Source organism: Salvelinus alpinus, chromosome 3 (genome assembly GCF_045679555.1).
Source record: "Salvelinus alpinus chromosome 3, SLU_Salpinus.1, whole genome shotgun sequence".
Classification (NCBI taxonomy): domain Eukaryota; kingdom Metazoa; phylum Chordata; class Actinopteri; order Salmoniformes; family Salmonidae; genus Salvelinus; species Salvelinus alpinus.
This window is the reverse complement of record NC_092088.1, coordinates 21,665,498-21,683,469: the sequence shown is the minus strand read 5'-3', so window position 1 is coordinate 21,683,469 and position 17,972 is coordinate 21,665,498. Positions and strand designations below refer to the sequence as shown.

The 17,972-nt window shown below is 45.8% G+C and overlaps 1 protein-coding gene across 3 annotated transcripts in view; it reads right to left on the bottom strand.

Annotated features, from left to right (window-relative positions):
- The window catches only part of srcap (Snf2-related CREBBP activator protein), a 29,427-nt gene that overhangs the window by 10,577 nt on the left and 878 nt on the right, over positions 1-17,972 (bottom strand). The window contains exons 1-21 of one of the 3 annotated variants that reach the window (XM_071391998.1): positions 17,189-17,965; positions 17,023-17,097; positions 13,683-16,903; positions 12,950-12,997; positions 12,371-12,625; positions 12,041-12,226; positions 11,330-11,669; positions 10,443-10,621; positions 10,225-10,303; positions 10,021-10,110; positions 9,665-9,841; positions 9,249-9,460; positions 8,817-8,994; positions 8,560-8,696; positions 6,425-6,594; positions 5,951-6,143; positions 5,618-5,754; positions 5,204-5,390; positions 4,766-5,087; positions 895-1,101; positions 548-712 (exon numbers count right to left, since the gene is read on the bottom strand). In XM_071391998.1, coding sequence (XP_071248099.1) covers positions 548-712; positions 895-1,101; positions 4,766-5,087; positions 5,204-5,390; positions 5,618-5,754; positions 5,951-6,143; positions 6,425-6,594; positions 8,560-8,696; positions 8,817-8,994; positions 9,249-9,460; positions 9,665-9,841; positions 10,021-10,110; positions 10,225-10,303; positions 10,443-10,621; positions 11,330-11,669; positions 12,041-12,226; positions 12,371-12,625; positions 12,950-12,997; positions 13,683-16,903; positions 17,023-17,097; positions 17,189-17,228 — 6,598 coding nt within the window. In that variant the 5' untranslated portion in view covers positions 17,229-17,965. Of the gene's footprint in view, positions 1-547; positions 713-894; positions 1,102-4,765; positions 5,088-5,203; positions 5,391-5,617; positions 5,755-5,950; positions 6,144-6,424; positions 6,595-8,559; positions 8,697-8,816; positions 8,995-9,248; positions 9,461-9,664; positions 9,842-10,020; positions 10,111-10,224; positions 10,304-10,442; positions 10,622-11,329; positions 11,670-12,040; positions 12,227-12,370; positions 12,626-12,949; positions 12,998-13,682; positions 16,904-17,022; positions 17,098-17,188; positions 17,966-17,972 lie in introns of those variants that run through there. The other 2 variants (XM_071392000.1, XM_071391999.1) reach the window with 2 other exon arrangements.

The following is a 17,972-nucleotide window of genomic DNA, read 5'->3' as shown; positions in this document are numbered from 1 at the left end:
AACACCTTCCTACTGTTGAGCTGCACCCCTTTTGCCCTCAGAACAGCCTCAATTCATCAGGGCATGGACTCTACAAGGTGTCGAAAGCGTTCCACAGGGATACTGGCATATGTTGACTCCAACGCTTCCCACAGTTGTGTCAAGTTGGCTGGATGTCCTTTGGGTGGTGGACCATTCTTGATACACACGGGAAACTGTTGAGCATGAAAAACCCAGCAGCGTTGAAGTTCTTGACAAACCGGTGCGCCTGGCATCTTCTACCATACCCTGTTCAAAGGCACTTAAATCTTTTGTCTTGACCATTCACCCTCTGAATGGCACACACACACAATCCATGTCTCAATTGTCTCAAAGCTGAAAATGTCATTCTTTAAACTGTCTCCTCCCCTTCATCTCCAGTAATTGAAGTGGATTTAACAAGTGACATCAATAAGGGATCCTAGCTTTCACCTCGTCAGTCTGTCATGGAAAGAGCAGGTGTTCATAATGTTTTTTTACACTCACTGAATCTCCATGTAGTCTAGTTAGTGCTGGGATCTGACCTGACCTTGTACTGGGCGTGGAGGTGCCATGGGAACCTGGTGGAGCTGGGTTCCAGACAGGGTGAGCTTGTTGCCCTGCAGCTGGAAGGTGACAGGCTTACTGCCCTGGCACGATGACACAGGACGCCCGGCCAATGAGGCCAGTTGGGCGATACTCACTACCTCCCCAGCTGAGATAGAGAAAAATGTTAGATATTCAAATGTAGATGAGTTTCATTTCACCAGTAGAGATAAACCAAAAAAAAAAGTCATGAATTTACATTCTAATACATTTTCAGTTTGTTCTTATGAACTGTTCATGCACATTCGTTGCCCGACAGAGAGAGTGTTTGAGAGAATGGCAGGTACTCACAGGGAAGCCGGGCCTGCATGTCTGGGCTGAGCAAAACCCGTTGGGTCAAAACGTTGCTGGGAGGATGGGTGAGATGGGTGGCGGGGTTGCAGGAGGTGGTGGGCGGGCGTACGGCCAGGACTGGCATTGGGGAGCCGGACCTCATGACAGAGGGGCCACTGGGGTGCAAGGGCGGGCGAGGAGGGGCTGTGGGTGCAACTGAACACACTGCATGGAAACAAGGGAAGACAGTATTACATTATGTCTGTTTGTGTAGAGTAGAATAGTTTGTCTGGCTGAGTAGAAGTTCCCACAAGAAATGTTTAACGGAATTCAAGGTTAACGGAAAACTCAAACTATATTTTGGTATATTTTTTTTATTAGTCCACTGTTGATACAGTCCCAGAATGTTTTGCACGTCGGCAGTAAAGTTAAGATATTGGACTTTAAGAAGCATCATGTGATGCAAGAAACATCATCAAGTGGCAGGTGACACTATGCTTCTTGAAAGTCGTATATCTTGAAACCTTAACTGCTGACATGCAAAACATTCTGGGACTGTATCATTGGACTTATGAAAAAAATAAAATATAGTTTGAGTAGAATTTTCCTTAAAAGCTGTAACATGCTACTTTTTGGGCTTGCCCCCAAAAAATGCACATAGAATGTAAGTTATAGATCTGTCACTAAAAATCTCTCTTTTTTTAGAGATCTGTTTCTATGTGCGCCATTTCTATGCTTCCTGTTAAGTTTCGCTTTTGCGTCATTTACTTTCGGTTTCGTACACCAGCTTCAAACAGCTGAAAATACAATATGTTTGGATATGGAAAATATATTTCACAGCGGTGTAGATCGTACAATGATTCTCTACACTACGCTTGCTTGATTTTATCACAAACTGAAATTAGACAAACTATTTGAATTTTAGCAACCAGGAAATGGCAGAGCGATTTCTGCATAGTGCATCTAAGATCAGACCATTACAAAAACACTTGGATCATATGTTTGATTTTTTCCATGTAAAATTAGCAACTACTCAAGCAGTATTTACAGTGCATTCATAAAGTTCAGTCCCCTTGACTTTTTCCGGTTTCTTACGTTACAGACTTATTCTAAAATGGATTAAATAAATAATAAAATCCTCAATCTACACACAATACCCCATAATGACAGAGCAAAAACACGTTTTTAGAAATGTATTAAAAATAAAAACAGAAATACCTTATTTACATAAGTATACAGACCCTTTGCTATAAGGCCCGAAACTGAGCTAAAGTTTCCATTGATCATTCTTAAGATGTTTCTATAACTTGATTGGAGTCCACCTGTGGTAAATTAAATTGATTGGACATGATTTGGAAAGGCACACACACACCTGTCTATATATGGTCCCACAGTTGACAGTGCATGTCAGAGCAAAAACCAAGCTATGAGGTCGAAGGAATTGTCCGTAGAGCTCTGAGACAGGATTGTGTCGAGGCACAGATCTGGGGAAGGGTACCAAAACATTTCTGCAGCATTGAAGGTCCCCAGGAACACAGTGGCCTCCATCATTCTTAAATTGAAGAAGTTAGGAACCACAAAGACTCTTCCTAGAGCTGGCCACCTGGCCAAACTGAGCAATTGGGGGAAGAAGGGCCTTGGTCAGGGAGGTGACCACGAACCCGATGGTCACTCTGACAGTGCTCCAGAGTTCCTCTGTGGAGATGGGAGAACCTTCCTGAAGGACAACCATCTCTGCAGCAATCCACCAATCAGGCCTTTATGGTAGAGTGGCCAGACGGAAGCCACTCCTCAGTAAAAGGCACATGACAGCCCGCTTGGAGTTTGCCAAAAGGCACCTAAAGACTCTCAGACCATGAGAAACAAGGTTGTCTGGTCTGATGAAACCAAGATTGAACTCTTTGGCCTGAATGCCAAACATCACGTCTGGAGGAAACCTGGCACCATCCCTATGGTGAAGCATGGTGGTGGCAGCATCATACTATGGGGATGTTTTTCAGAGAAGAAATGGGTGAAACTCCCCAAATACAGGTGTGCCAAGCTTGTAGCGTCATACCCAAGACCTCGAAGCTGTAAATCGCTACCAAAGTTGCTTTAACAGAGTACTGAGTAAAAGGTCTGAATACTAACACTACCAGTCAAAAGACTGGACACATCTACTCATTCAAGGGTTTCTTTTATTTTTACTATTTTCTACGTTGTAGAATAATAGTGAAGACAAACTATGAAACAACACATATGGAATCATGTAGTAACCAAAAAAAAAAAGAAAGAAAAAAAGTGTTGAACAAATCAACATTTATTTTATATTTGAGATTCTTCAAAGTAGCCACCCTTTGCCTTGATGACAGCTTTGCACACTCTTGGCATTCTCTCAATCAGATTAAACTGGAATGCTTTTCCAACAGTGTTGAAGGAGTTCTCACATATGCTGAGCACTTGTTGGCTGCTTTTCCTTCACTCTGCGGTCCAACTCATCCCAATTTGGTTGAGGTCAGGTGATTGTGGAGGCCAGGTCTTCTGATGCAGCACTCCATCACTCTCCTTCTTGGTCAAATAGCCCTTACACAGCCTGGAGGTGTGTTTTGGGTCATTGTTCTGCTGAAAAACAAATGATAGTCCAACTAAGCACAAACCAGATGGGATGGCGTATCGCTGCAGAATGCTGTGGTAGACATGCTGGTTAAGTGTGTCTTGAATTCTAAATAAATCACAGACAGTGTCACCAGCAAAGCACCGCCACACTATCACAGCACCACCTCCATGCTTCACGGTGGGAACGAAACAGGCGGAGAACATCCGTTCACTTGCGTCTCTTAAATACACGGCGGATGGAATCAAAAATCTCAAATTTGGACTCATCAGACCAAAGGACAGATTTCCACCCGTCTAATGTCCATTGCTCGTGTTTCTTGGCACAAGCAAGTCTTATCTTATTGGTGTCCTTTAGTAGTGGTTTCTTTGCAGCAATTCGACCATGAAGGCCTGATTCACACAGTCTCCTCTGAACAGTTGATGTTGAGATGCGTCTGTTACTTGAACTAAGTGAAGCATTTATTTGGGCTGCATTTTCTGAGGCTGGTAACTCTAATGAACTTATCCTCTGCAGCAGAGGTAACTCTGGGTCTTCCTTTCCTGTGGCGGTCCTCATGAGAGCCAGTTTCATCATAGCGCTTGATGGTTTTTGTGATTGAAAGTTTCTTCAAGTGCAATGTTCTTGAAATGTTCCGGATTGACTGACCTTCATGTCTTGAAGTAATGATGGACTTTACTTATTTGAGCTGTTCTTGCCATAATATGGACTTGGTCTTTTACCAAACAGGGCTATCTTCTGTATAACAACCCTACCTTGTCACAACAACTGATTGGCTCAAATGCATTAAGGAAAGAAATCCCACAAATTAACTTAAGGCACACCTGTAAATTGAATGGCATTCCAGGTGACTACCTCATTAAGAGAAAATGCCAAGTGGCAAAGGGTGAAGAATACTTTGAAGAATATCAAATATAATTTTGATTTGTTTAACACTTTTTGGTTACTACATGATTCCATATGTGTTATTTGATAGTTGTGATGTCTTCACTATTATTCTACAATGTAGAAAATAGTGAAAATAAAGAAAAACCCTTGAATGAGTAGGTGTGTCCAAACTTTTGACTGGTAATGTATGTAACAGTGATATTTCAGTGTTTAATTCTTTAGAAATGAGCAAACATTTCAAAACTGTTTTTGTTTTGTCGTTTTGGGGTACTGTGTGTAGATTGATGGGGAAAAATGATTTAATCCATTTTAGGGAAAAGGCTGTAACGTAACATTTGGAAAAAGTCAAGGGGTCTGAATACTTTCCGAATGCACTGTACTTGTAAATCCAAGCTATTTAGTACTAACTTTGTTGGACTGGCGGTGTAGGGGTTGGGGTCACATCCTGGATGAGAGGGGTCCTTGAGGCCTGAGCAGCAGGGGTGACAGGGCAGGTGGGTCGGGGTTTGTTCACCACCAGCACCGTGCGACCATCAGCCTTAGGTAAGGGCTGGAACATCCTGTTGACCTTCATGCGGACGGGTTTGGGACGGGGAGGGGTGTCGGGAGACTCCATGACCTCCTGGATCAGCTGACGGGTGACCTTCCTGGAAGGCAGAAACACGTCGGCCTGGTACCTGGACACGTTGGCCTCCAGACCCACCAAGTCAAACATGGACAGGTCACAGCGCTGGGGACGGAGGAGGGGTAAGGTTATGGACGTTTAGATAAGTACAAATGCATTTAAATTAGACTGCACAGCTCTAGTGACACACCCCATCCCCAGGGGGCAGTGGGAGCAGTAACCTTGAATGGGGAGACGTCCAGGGCTCGCTGTACCAGGGAGGCAGTGTGGAAGACGATAGGCTTGGTGATGAAGGGGGAGTGAATGGGCCGAGGGTCAAACAGGTTGGGGTGGTTACACACTTTACGGAGCTGCATCAAGATGTTGATCACAGACATGAAGTGACCACTAGCCAGCGTTTCCCGGGTCCTGAGAGAAATAAAAAGGGTGAAAAGGGGTTTCCTTTACAATATTAACTAGTAGATGATCTAAGCAAACCTACAGTAGAAGCTGACAACATCATAGTGATGTAATAACATTCTGGCAATGAGGAATATACAGGTAAAAAGCATATTACTGGCAGAATTTCAAACCAATGAGCCCTGCTGCAATGCATCATTTGCTTCCAGTAAACACCCTTGTCTATATATACTTACGAGGCCTGTGCCATGAAGTCATCGTAGAGGAAGCGCTGCCTCTTGGACAAACGGCAGCGCACCACATGCTCATATTTCTTAGGCATCTGCTTCTCCACATCCACCTTGATTCTCCTCAACAGAAACGGTCTGAGCACCTAGAAGGAAAAACAGAAAGTGGTGATATGTCGGGTTAGGGAACAGAATGTCGTTTACAACATCTCAACGTGCACAAACATGTAAAACAGTTCATGGTATTTAACAGTTCATTTGGACACCCCTACATACTCTGACCAATCCACACCCCCTTGCCCAACTGCGCATTCCTCCATCTATCGCAGCCTGAGTTCTTACCTTATGTAACCTCTTGACCAGGCCCTCGTTGTATTCCTGGCTACCCTCGATCATACCGGTGAGGGGGTTGGAGAACCACTCCTTGAACTCTCGGTGGGACTGGAAGACGTGGGGCATGAGGAAGTGCATCAGGGACCACAGCTCCATCAGGCTGTTCTGCAGTGGGGTGCCTGTCAGCAGCAGGCGCCTCTGACTGGGTCCAGAGAAAACGTTAAAATGACACTAGGTTAGGATTTAAGTTTATTATATTCTAAGTGGACGAAGAACTTTCAGCTTTAGTTGTCGTAATTTGGACTGATATTGTAAAGGAAGAATGCCGAGAAATGGGAGCACGTCGTTTGAAGGATTTTAGAAAAGCGCTATAAAAATCTTGTATTATTACTATTCATAAATGAGGATTAGGATGTTCACTGGCAACACATACTGGCCGTCTATAAACATCTCCTCCCTCCTCTCCCTTCCCTTAGTGCGGACCTGTTGAAGTTGAGCAGGCTCTGCCAGCGCTGGGACTTGAAGTTCTTGATGTTCTGGGCCTCGTCCAGGATGAGGTAGCGCCAGGACTTGCGTCGGAAGGCCTGGTGGTCCTGCAGCACCAACTTGTAGGAGGTGATGCACACGTGGAAAGCGTTGGGCTTGGTCCAACCCTGAGTAGAGAAAGGACTTTTTTCATTAGCTTATTGAAACAGTGACACTTCAGAGGGCCAGGGCTTTTATCCACTTCAGAATGCAAGGCTGACTTTTTGTTCAGTTGGAATGAGACAGGAAGCACCAGAAAAGAGATGAGGCAGCACCAGGGAAGATTAATTTGGAACACGAAAAGGAAAAGAGGGCGCCAAAGAAACACAGGGGAGGCGGGAGTTTAAGGCAGACACTAAGAAAACCGGCATGGGTGGAACTAGGGCTGGGTGATATATCAAATTAATTTAATTAATTCGAATGTGTGTTTTTGCGTGATATTCCAAATGGCTGTATCTCAAGAATCAAGGTTTTGTGTATTTTTTCGTTTTTTGAGCGTTTATGTCCACTTGTTCTCATGTTGTATTTTTGATCTCTCCTTCGCTCCTCCGTGCTGCGTGTACACCTTCCACATTTACACCAGAGATCTGCATGTAATGACGCGATGCACTTCTTCACACTAACAATGGGAGTCATTGTCCCAAAGGCTAGAGGACAGTCGACAAGCTTAGGTCCAAAATAAGCCCATAGAAACGCATTGGCCTTATTTTGACATTTGAGCAAGAGTGAAACCTCTCACTTCCCCTTTTCGGTTTACACACACACACACACGCCCCTACCCCTGCCTCTCACGCCAACAAAGTTGAGCGATCACATCCTCCTCTCTGGCAAGCGGTTTCAACACGCTATTTGTATTTGAGGTTTGGTACAAAAATTGGTAATATGGACACAAACACATTGAGACATTATTTACTGTAATAGAGAAATTTACTTTTCAAACTATGCCCTTTTTATGTCTCAACTCCTCAAATAGCGCGCAGAGCAGACACTACTAAAACAACAATCAATGGTCAGTCTGTTGCAATGACTACTGGACAACTTTTATTTGCGAAGCTACCATCAGTGGGATTATGACTGAACGCCTCTAAGTCAGAATCCCCCTTAAACGTAATGATACCGTAGTGCCGTGGAGCTTGCCCGGGATAGCTTGCCTCTTTTACTATATCATTGTGTTTACTTGATAGCTACCTACACAAATAGCTAGCTAGAACAAAGTGTTAATAAGATAAAAATATATATAATTAAAAAGATTTAAAAGCAATACAAATACCATGTACCATTAATATAACAGTCTATGGCTAAAATGCTGCTGTCTAGTCTGTGTTTTATAAATGTGCAATAAGCATAAAACACAATTATAAGGAATTGGCAACTCGTTGTCATTCTGAAAAATAAGGTAGGCCACTTGATTTCAACACCTGAACAAAGTAAACAGGCTAACATGCTTTTCAAACAGTTGGAGACAGACAGAAGGGTGTGTTCATAACAGTTCAACTTTGCTAGCTAGCAAATAGATCCAAGTTGGCTAAACTTGAAATATAAAGATTAGCTGGCTAATCACTAGCACGAGGCCTTGAGGTTGTTGATGAGACCAGTGTTCATTTTCTGTAGCCAGATGCCTGCTACAAGACGTTAGTGCATTATGCATAGTTCTAGTTAAATGTGAAACAAAAAGGGCATTTTTCATAGACTTGAAAGCCAGAAGAGTGATTATTGTAAAAAAATATATATTTTCATTATTTTATCAAAATAGTTTATTAGTGGGGTCTTATGGTTGTGGAAGGCTTATATTGAGCCTAGGTATAACTTCACTAGCCCTTAATTAATCAGATCATTGCTGTCTGTTTGAAATGCGTGTATTTTACCTTTAATTGCACAACAATGCTTATTTAGAAAATAAACATGACAAAAAAATAGTAAAAAAACAATATGATTTTTTGGCCATATCGTCCGGCCATAGACGGTACAAGCTGGAGGACTGCCCAGAACAGAGTGCGATGGAGAGCGGTCCTCGCTGAGTTAGTAACAATTTGGTGAATTGAAGATTTGTATCCATTTACAAGGGGGTTTGGTGATTTTTGGTAGTGGTTTACCTGTCTCTTGAGTTTCCTCTCCTTCTGACTGCCATAGTAAGTGAGGATTTTGAATCCGGGACACCAGCGCTTCAGCTCCATCTCCCAATTCAGCATCACACTGGTTGGCACGATGATCAGATGGGGCCCCCAGTTACCTGAACAACCAACTTGATTAAGTATCCGATATCCAGGCTGTGCGCATATCTTCTATTGTCCTGGTAAAAGTTAGTGTATGAATGGACGAAAGGACTGTAATGAATGACTCAATGTCTTACTCTTTTCACAGGCGAGGTGAGCCAGCAGGGCGATGGTCTGGATGGTCTTCCCAAGGCCCATCTCGTCAGCCAGGATGCCGTTGAGCTTCTTCTCGTACATGGTGACCAGCCAGTCCAGGCCGATGTGCTGGTACTCACGCAGCTGGCCCACCAACAGGAAGGGAATGGGAGTTTTGACCTATTGACGAAGAACAAAAAAATTACATGAATAAAGAGATGCAAACTAGTTACATTTCACAGCATCATGGTGGAATCATAGCCACCCAAGCCAGCGGAGGCTGGTGTCGCTTTAAAAGTGGAGGACGGGCTTATTGGAATGGGATGAATGGAAAAGTATCAACCTTCCCCTTAAGTCATCAACAAGCTTATAGCAAAGGATCCTCGTTTCATGTTTGATTATCTGGCCAGTGTCGTAAGGCATGGGTTACCCACCTTGGTTGTGGCCAGGGTGTAGCCTTTGGGCTGGAGGCTCTCTGCAGTAGCAGCAATGTGGCTGATCTCCTTCTTGGGCCGTGGGCCGGTTGGCAGAGGGGGGCTGTGGTCCCCCTCCTTCAGCAGGATCTCCATCCCCTCACCGCACTCATCTTCCTCACTGTCCTCTTCCTCAATGTCACTGACCTCGTCCTCTTCACTGTCCTCATCATCTGGTGAGTGGTTCATTGAGAAGAGGGGTAATGCAGTGAGGGTGGTATAATCAGGACAAAACGCACATGCTTGACATAAAGTAAAAGCACTCGAAAACTTAGATTTTTGGTTTGTAGGTCCATCTACAGTGTGAAGCGTCCCAGAGCTTTCGCAAGGTTAGAGAGAAAAGATGTTGCAACATTGTTTGTGTGTGTGGGCAGTACCTGAGGAGGTGGTGTTGCTCTCCACATCACTTTCTTCTTCCTCGCTCTCCTCTTCCTCGTCTCCGGAATTTTCCGACTCCTCTGTGCTGGCAGGAGAGGCGGACGCCGAGGGCTCCTCGAAATCAGAGGCATACGCTCCTTTGTACTTCTCCAGCAGCTCCTCCACGGTCATGTCACCTGGCAGGGGAACGGGAAGAAAATAATGTTTAGAGCAGTCTTAAATAACAGATGTTACAGACAGGGATATAGCAGTTACTTGGGGCTTGTAATGACAACAGCTTAAAAACAACTACGCAGCACATTGGAGTCATCATCTGTGCAGCAGATACAGCCGTTTTAGTAGTGTGGGTGGTAACCTTCTTTAGCCAAGTCATCAAGCTCTCCTGTGTGATCAGCTTCCCCCTCCACTACCTCCTGGGCTGCGATGGTGTCCTCCTCGTCTTCAGCTGAGCACCACAGACAGGGACAAATAATTACACCAATGCTCACAGCCAAGTCACTAAATTGACAAGTTATCCATTGAACAATGCACAACCACAATGGTATTACTAGGGCCTCACCATCCTCTTCGTTGGCTGTGAACTCTTCATCTTCCTCCACTGTTGTTGACGAATTGCCTGAGCACTCCTCTTCCGAGTCCTGGGGAAGGAACAAAGTCAGTCTCCACCGAATAACAACATTTACAGTATGATCAATGAAGTTGTAATGTGCACCAACGTATACAAAGGAAGGAAATGGTAGTGCGGTATGAGTGAGGGGCTTTGCCAGTGGTACCCACCTGTGAATGAGGCCGTTTGAGGGTGCTGAGCAACTCTGCCAAGGACATGGTCCCCTCCTGTCTCAGCAGCTCCATCTCCCTCCTCTGGGTCTCGGCATCATTGCCGTCCTGCGCCTCCTCCACGTCGATGGTCTCCTCGTCATCTTCCTCCTCGCCACACGGAGGCTCAAAGTCTCGGTCTGCAGACGAGAGGAAGAGAGACAGAGGAAAGTTCAAACGGGTCTGTTAAGGCATCTGGAAGCCGTACAGGATTCGGTACCAGGATAAGTTTCGCTTCCATTATGCTAGGTCAGGTCTGATGATTGGAATGTCAATGCACTTTAGAGAAGCCTAATTGCATAATTTCTGGCGAGAAATAAATGGCAGGAGATGAGACTGGCCTCTTGTCAATACAGCGCTTTCTCTAGTAGTTGAGCAGCCCTTGCACTGAAGTCACTGTTGACCTCCCAATGGCTTTCTGCACAAACAGCAATTTGTCAGCAGCCTAACCCAACAGCCCTGACATCCACAGCCAGTCTGGTCACTGGACTGACATCACTGAGTCTGACAGTTGCTAATGGAGACTAAAATACAGGAGCACTAGCGTACACCTTAGCAACAATCTTACAGAATAAGCTTTGAACTAATATTAGCAATTGATTGCATTTAAATAGCACGTTTCACAAGGTCTCAAAGCAACGCATCCACCAACAATGTGTAGCACCAACTGGTGACACACAGCAGGCATTTTGCACCAGGATGCACTACATACAACACATCAGCTGATCTAAGAGCTGTGGCTACAACAACCTCCTTATGTTGTAAATTATAGGTAGGTAAGGACTAGAGATTCTGCATTGGGGCAATCTGGATTCACAAGAAACAATTAGCAAAGAAACAGTCCTCACCATCCTCATCCACAGCAGGTGGAAGGGATTTTTTGGGTGGCGAGGGTGCAGGTTCACTGTTCCCAGCCGGTGCCGTTTCCAGGGCCTGACTGAGGAGGTCGGAGTATTTCTCTGTCTGGCCCACGATGAAGTCCAGCTGGAGGTCCAGAGCCTTCTTCCTCTTCTCCTCTAACCGGGACTGCTGCTTGTACTGCACCACCTTCTCAACACTGCCCCAGAAGGCCCGGACCTCCTTGGCTACGTTGGAGGCGACTCGTCTGATTTTGGCGTGCTCGTCCCGCTTGGCCTTCTCCTCCTTCTGCCTTAGCTCCTCGTGGTGTCGCATCACCATCCGCACCACCTGCAGAAACATACATATCTTTTGAGTTCCTTTGAACTTTTTGAACCTAACCTGAAATCATGATGGCAGTTAAAGGAGATATTCACCCGTTTTGAATGTTATACCGTTTCTGTGCATCTCTGAGCGGTGTTCTATCGATTCCCGGGGTCACTTCATGTTTTCATTTGTATCTGAACTATTGCCGTTGAAGCAGGCAGAAATACAGCCAGTATTTTTTACTCAAACCACACGCGGGCCGGATTGGACCCTCTCTCTTTTACACCCCTGCTTTAAGCCATCAGTAGGTAATACCAATCTCTCTGCATTATGAATTCCACTTTGGATGGATGCCAAGCGATGTGAAATGAAAATGATCTATGGGAGCCTCTGACCTTCCTGGCGACCCCTCTCTTCCACCTTCTCTCCTGGGCAAAGTCAGCAGAGAGCCACTGCATCTCCTCACACAGGTAGTCCCAGTGCACCTTGGGCCGGATCGGCTCCGTCAGACGGGTCAGTCGCTTTATAGACCAGAAGCCTTCTCTCTTCAACGCTAGGGTCCTGCCCTCTATCTCAGCTTCCTACAACAACACAACACAGTTCACATTTGGAAGCAAAGAAATAAAGTTTATCTCGTCTAGACAGTTGTTTAAAATAAAATAAACATTCACAGTTGACATTTAGGACCAAAGGTCAGTAGGATGAGCAGGAGAACGCTGACTCACGTGTTTGGCCAGTTCGGCCATGTCCGCGTGACGCTCCATGCGGGGTCGATAGGGAGTGACCGGGTCCGATGGGGAGGAACCTCCCAGGCCCATAGAGGGCGGGGAGAGGAACCTACCCCGGGGACCTCGGAGAGCGAGGGGAGTAGTGCTGGGAGTCCAGTCACTGGAGGAAGATGGGCTAGGAGAGGGGGGTGAAGAACAGGGCGAGAAGGGAGACGAACTTGGAGTGACCCTGTCTGCTATCCACTGGCGTACCTGGAGATGAGAAGGTAACAAGGACTTTTGAGCAAGACCATAACAAGACTGTGCCTACAGGAACAGAGGCCAAACATGCATAGAGATCACAGAAAAACCTGTCTCAACACGATGTTGTACATCAAGCTGTCAACAATTCTCTTTGAAATCACATGCAGCATTGAATACAAAACAAACAGATTAATATTCTGTAGCCTACACCCATTCAAACTGTGCAGTGTGTGCGCCACCTGCCATCTCATGTGAAAAATGTCAGCTGAATGATGGTTCAGTGATCATTCTGCAAGTGTGATCCTATCAGAGTGTCTGATACCCACCGCTTACCTTTGAGAAAAGGGCCTTTCTGTCTGGCCTGCTCTGTCTCTGCTCATGCTGGAAAACACACATGGCTTAACATGCGGCCAACTTTAAATCACTATGGCAAAACACTGCATATGAAAGATCATTTCATGCAACAAATGGAGAAACAATTTTGAGAACTGAGAATGAAATGCTATAATTTGAAAACATGCTGAAAACATGTTGAAAATTAACATCTTAAATAAAAGTATGGAATTACGCCTGCGTGTTCATTTTTCATCACCTGAAAAAAAGTCCCATGCTCAAAAACTAATCTGAATGATAAACTTATGCCTTGTAGCTTTGCACTTTCAACAAGATTTCATGGAATTGCCTCATTCAAATATAATCGCAGCACCAGCTGAGCCAGCTACATTTTCCTACATTTAACTAACCATAGCATATTAATTATAGGGCAAACACGGTCAACCAAGCCAAGCTCAAAATTCTTCAAACTGAAAAGGGAGTTTATTATATAGCCGAATTAAATGTGTCACAAAATTGCATATCAACACATTATACCTTCATTAAACAATGAAAATATGCATAATTAACAAGTATACATACAGTAGAAAAATGTTATTGTGTGCCGCTGGCAGAGCAATAATTTTTATGTGAAAATAATTGTCTCTGTCGATACATAGCAATATAATTGCTGACTTGGCAGAACATCTTAAGGAAACAGCTAGGCCTTAAGGAAAGCCATTTTGGGGCATACCTTGCTCTCTGCTGGGCTGTGGGTGACCATGCTCCTGCGGCCAGGCTTGGCCTCCACTGCCAGGTCAGCCTCCCCATCACTGCTCTCCTCCTTGGCGCTGCTGATCCCTGGGCCCTTCACACCAGCTAGCCGTGGCCGGATAATGGGGAGCGGTCCAGACTGGCTCCCATCACAGGAGGAAATGGAGAGACTACTCCTCGTCACATTGCCTGATGTTGAGGGCAACTTGGGGTCAGAGGGGCGCTTGGAAGGTGTGTTGCCAATGGTGGGAGGGTTTAAGGTTTGGGAAACTGTCACTGCTTTCCCCATGGAAGTTTTGATCGAAGTTAAGGCCCCTCTGTCAGATTTGCATGGCGTGGGACCAGAGGGAGGGAGCAGACGGGGCTGTGTTGGGGTGTTTGTAGAGGGAAGTGCTGCTGTGGGTTCTCTCTTGACGGAGGGCTCTGTCTGGCCTCTATGAATGCAGAGAGCCACAGGCTCCTGCACAGAGACTGCGGCTGCCACAGCTTTGGGAGGGCACTCTACCACAGGCGCCTTGTCTGAGCCACAGCTGGGGCTTCTAGCGCTAGGATGTGTCAAGCTGTTGCTTTGCTGCACGCACAACCCCAACAATAAGGAGGGTGGATGTTTGAGGAGAGGGGTGTCCCCGCGCTTTAATAGGAGGAGCTTTGGGTCGATGACGCCAGAGGAGAGCGCGGACCGGGAAGCCTCCGGTTTGACCTCGGTTGTTGATGTCACATTAACAGCACGATCAACATCCTGCTGGGTCTGCACTGGGGTTTCTGTCAGAGTTGGACAGGGCTGTGGATCTTCAGGCCCTTCATGAGAAGAAACACAGGACTCTGGTTCTGTAGTACTTCGTAAGGTAACTCCTGGTACCTCTTTTAGAGGACAATTCTGCCCTTTACTCTCTGACAAGTGTATGGTAATTGGCGAGGAGAGGACCTCAATACTGTGTTGACTGGTTGACTGTACAACAACCTCTGTTAATTCGTCCATTGGGGAGACAAGAGAAGACTTACTGGTCGTTGACCCTACTTCAGTTTCCCCTGGCAGCTTTTGGGTGTCACTCAGATGGGTGGTTGGGGAAACGCTCACCCCTCTATGGTCTGAGACAGCTGTGCTGGTCTCCATACAAGGTGCTGTAGCTTGTGTACAAGTGTTCGCCTGTCCAACTGTTTTATCTGATCCTGGGACAGTTATGACTAAATCAACCTCACTTGAATCTTCCACCACAGCAGTGTCCGCTTCAGTAGTTGTGTTTTCGGGTTCAAAATGATGTCTTTCATCAGTCATCTCTACATCTTGTGTAGAGAGACTAGGAATATAGTAATTTGAACAGACTTCCATTTCTGAGAGACCGTGATCTGATGAAAGGGGGCCTTGCTGGAGAATGGCTTGATCATTGTCACTACCCGTTTGAGGGGGAGATGGCAGGTGTATGTCTTGTCCCTCACTGGCTGTACAATTCTCAGAGTGTTCAATGAGTGGGGTGAATAAGTTTACTTCATAGCTTGGGGAGAGAGACAGTCTCTCTCCAACAACTTCTGTTGCAATCTCCTCCTCTGCAAAGCTATAAATCTCAAATTCTCCAGCAGCCAGTTGGGACATTTCAATATCCGAATGGGTCCCTTCAATAAACGACTTTGTTTCTCCAGAAGAAAGTTCAGAGTTTAATTCAATAACATTGTGTTCTTCCAGGAGGATACACTGATTAACCTGCACCTCCTCACACAACTCCAGGCTGGTCTCTCCTCCAAGCATCACAGCTCCTTGAGTGTCAGTTGAGAGGACATGCTCAGACACCAGTGGAGTCTCCATCCTGGTTACGTGCTCAGGATTAGACATCTGAACTTCAACAGATTGTTCTGTCTGCATTGAGTCCAGTTCTAAACTGGGGAGGTGGTGGACATGAGGGGTTGCTGCTGTTGTTGACGTCTCGTGTAGAAAAGAGCTTTGTGACTGGATTGTAAGGTTGGGCGAGGGCTCGGCCATTTCAGTCTCCTCCTCTGCCCCGTTATTCTCAATCTGTTCCTTCTGTTGAGGTGGACTTTTTTCGTTATCGCTCTCACTCTGTCGGTCAGTTGAGTAGCTTGGGGTGGAATTTCCACTGCCAGGAGGCGTGTAGGGTACAAGTCCAGAGTATTTAGCTCCTGGCTGTGGGGTCCCAGATACGTCAGTTGGTGGGGCTGGGAGTGGCGTTTGTGTGTGTGAACTCCCAAGTGTGACATGTCCACTCTCAGATGGTTCTGTAGGTCTTTCAGGTTCTTGTGGTCCCTGCTCCACAGCATTAGCTCCCGGCATCTCTCCTTTGTCGTCATTCGAGTTCTGCATGGTGATTTTAGGTTCTGTGGAGATGTCGGTTTGTTTCCTCTCACAGTTGTCAGTGATGGGCTGCTCAGAATTTTGAAGAATGTCTGCTTGCTCTTTAACCTCAGATAGAGGTCTGTGGCTGGCCTGATTCGCCTGAGTAGGCAGAGTTGTTTGAGGCTGCTCCATCCCTCCGTCTTCTGTGTGGTCTGGGACTTTATCTGTATTTGGGCTGAGGGGAAGAGGGGAGGCTGTTGAGAAGGATTCAGAGGAAAGGTTTCTAGCTGGGTGTTCCCTGCTAAGTTCCTCCATTCCAGTCTCTTGTTTATATTCCAATTTCTCCGTCTCTGGGAGAGGCTGTCGCTCTTCTGTCCGACTGACAACCTCCATTCCACCTGCACCTCCCTGCTGCAGAGCCCGGTCCTGACCTGGTCCAGCAGCGCCCGTCTGTCTGTCTGTGTGGCTGCAGTTATCAGTTTGTGACCCGTAATGCAAATCTTGCTCTGTTCTTTCCGTCTGTATGTCAGAGAATCTGTCTGAGTGAGACTCTGTAGAGACACTAGGATCCTTGGGGTGCGATGGGCCCAATCCTCCTTGGACAACCTCAGCACCACTATCCGACATAGCCCCTTCTTCACGGCTGTCCTTAGTTTTGCCGCTGGGGTGACTCTCTGTGGGTGCGTTCTTTTCACTGACGTGTACGCGTCTTTCTGGCTGTGACGTGGCCGTGTTATCCAGTGGTGGCAGGGGCGCAGCAGGGACTGGATGCAGGGCATGCTGGGATGACCCAGCCACATAATGCTCAGCCTGGGGGTCGCCACCCAGCACAGCCACAGCCGGAGGGGTGCACTGCTGCACCACCTCCTCCCCAGAGCTTCCTCCCTCTGTGCAGCTCTGGCTACACACTGCACCTAGAAGAAGAGCGAGGAAGTTGTCAGTTGACGTAGATAAGTACAGTACATGTATTCAGAGAGAAATGGTTTAATAATTTGTCAAATTAAATCAGTGTCTCTGGTTAAAGAATGACTACCTGTCTGTGGTGTGGGACACAGATCTTCCGTGCTTTCCTCTTCCAGGATGCTGATTAAGGTCCTGTCCGCATATTCTGAGGAAAATTACAAGTGTTTAGAAGGTAACCTCAAAGAGTCCAATTATCTATTCCACTGTTCTCTGGTCTACAATAAAATGTTCCATACCATCATAGAACCACAAATGATGGTTCAACTCTGGTTTCATGCGTTTCTCTGAAGAGTTGCATAAGTGTACAGTACTGGCCAATGGCAATGAATGAAATTGGCAACAAAGTTAGGCCTACACTGTAAACTATTCATGAATCAAACATATTATATGGGGCGGTGGTTTGTTTTATGAGTCAAAGTTCACAACGTAACGTTATAATGTTCCAACAGAATTGAGCAGATACGTTTCGATTTAGCGACTACCTGCTAGCATAGTTTGTAGCTACGATTGTTATGTGGTATTATCAACATATGCACGCGCTCTGGTTTTAATGTCTATGATTTTGACACACGGGCCTCCAGCCATTGAATTCAGTGTAGCTACACTGTTGCAAATGCAATTCATTGCTGGGTCTACTAATCTGGACATGGCATGCGCAGTGGTAACATTTATTTGTGTTCTTATAGCAAAGTAACACTTTTCGTGCGCTCTTCAGATAGTATCGTTTCAATAATTTGATTTAGCTAGTTCGCCAGTTAATGTAAGGTAGCAACAATAGTACTTAGCTAGCATGCAAGCAACAATAGTACCTAGCTAGCAAGCAACAATAGTACCTAGCTAGCATGCTTGCTAGTTGACTATACAGCTTTATCTATATGAGAGTTGTTAGCCCAAATACCGATGCATTCAACTAGGCGCGCACGCGCCCCCATCCCACCCGAAGTTATGTAATGGTCTGGGCCTTTATAAATGCATTTGTTATTTGCTTGAAGCGAAAATGGTTTTAAAAAGCCGAATTAA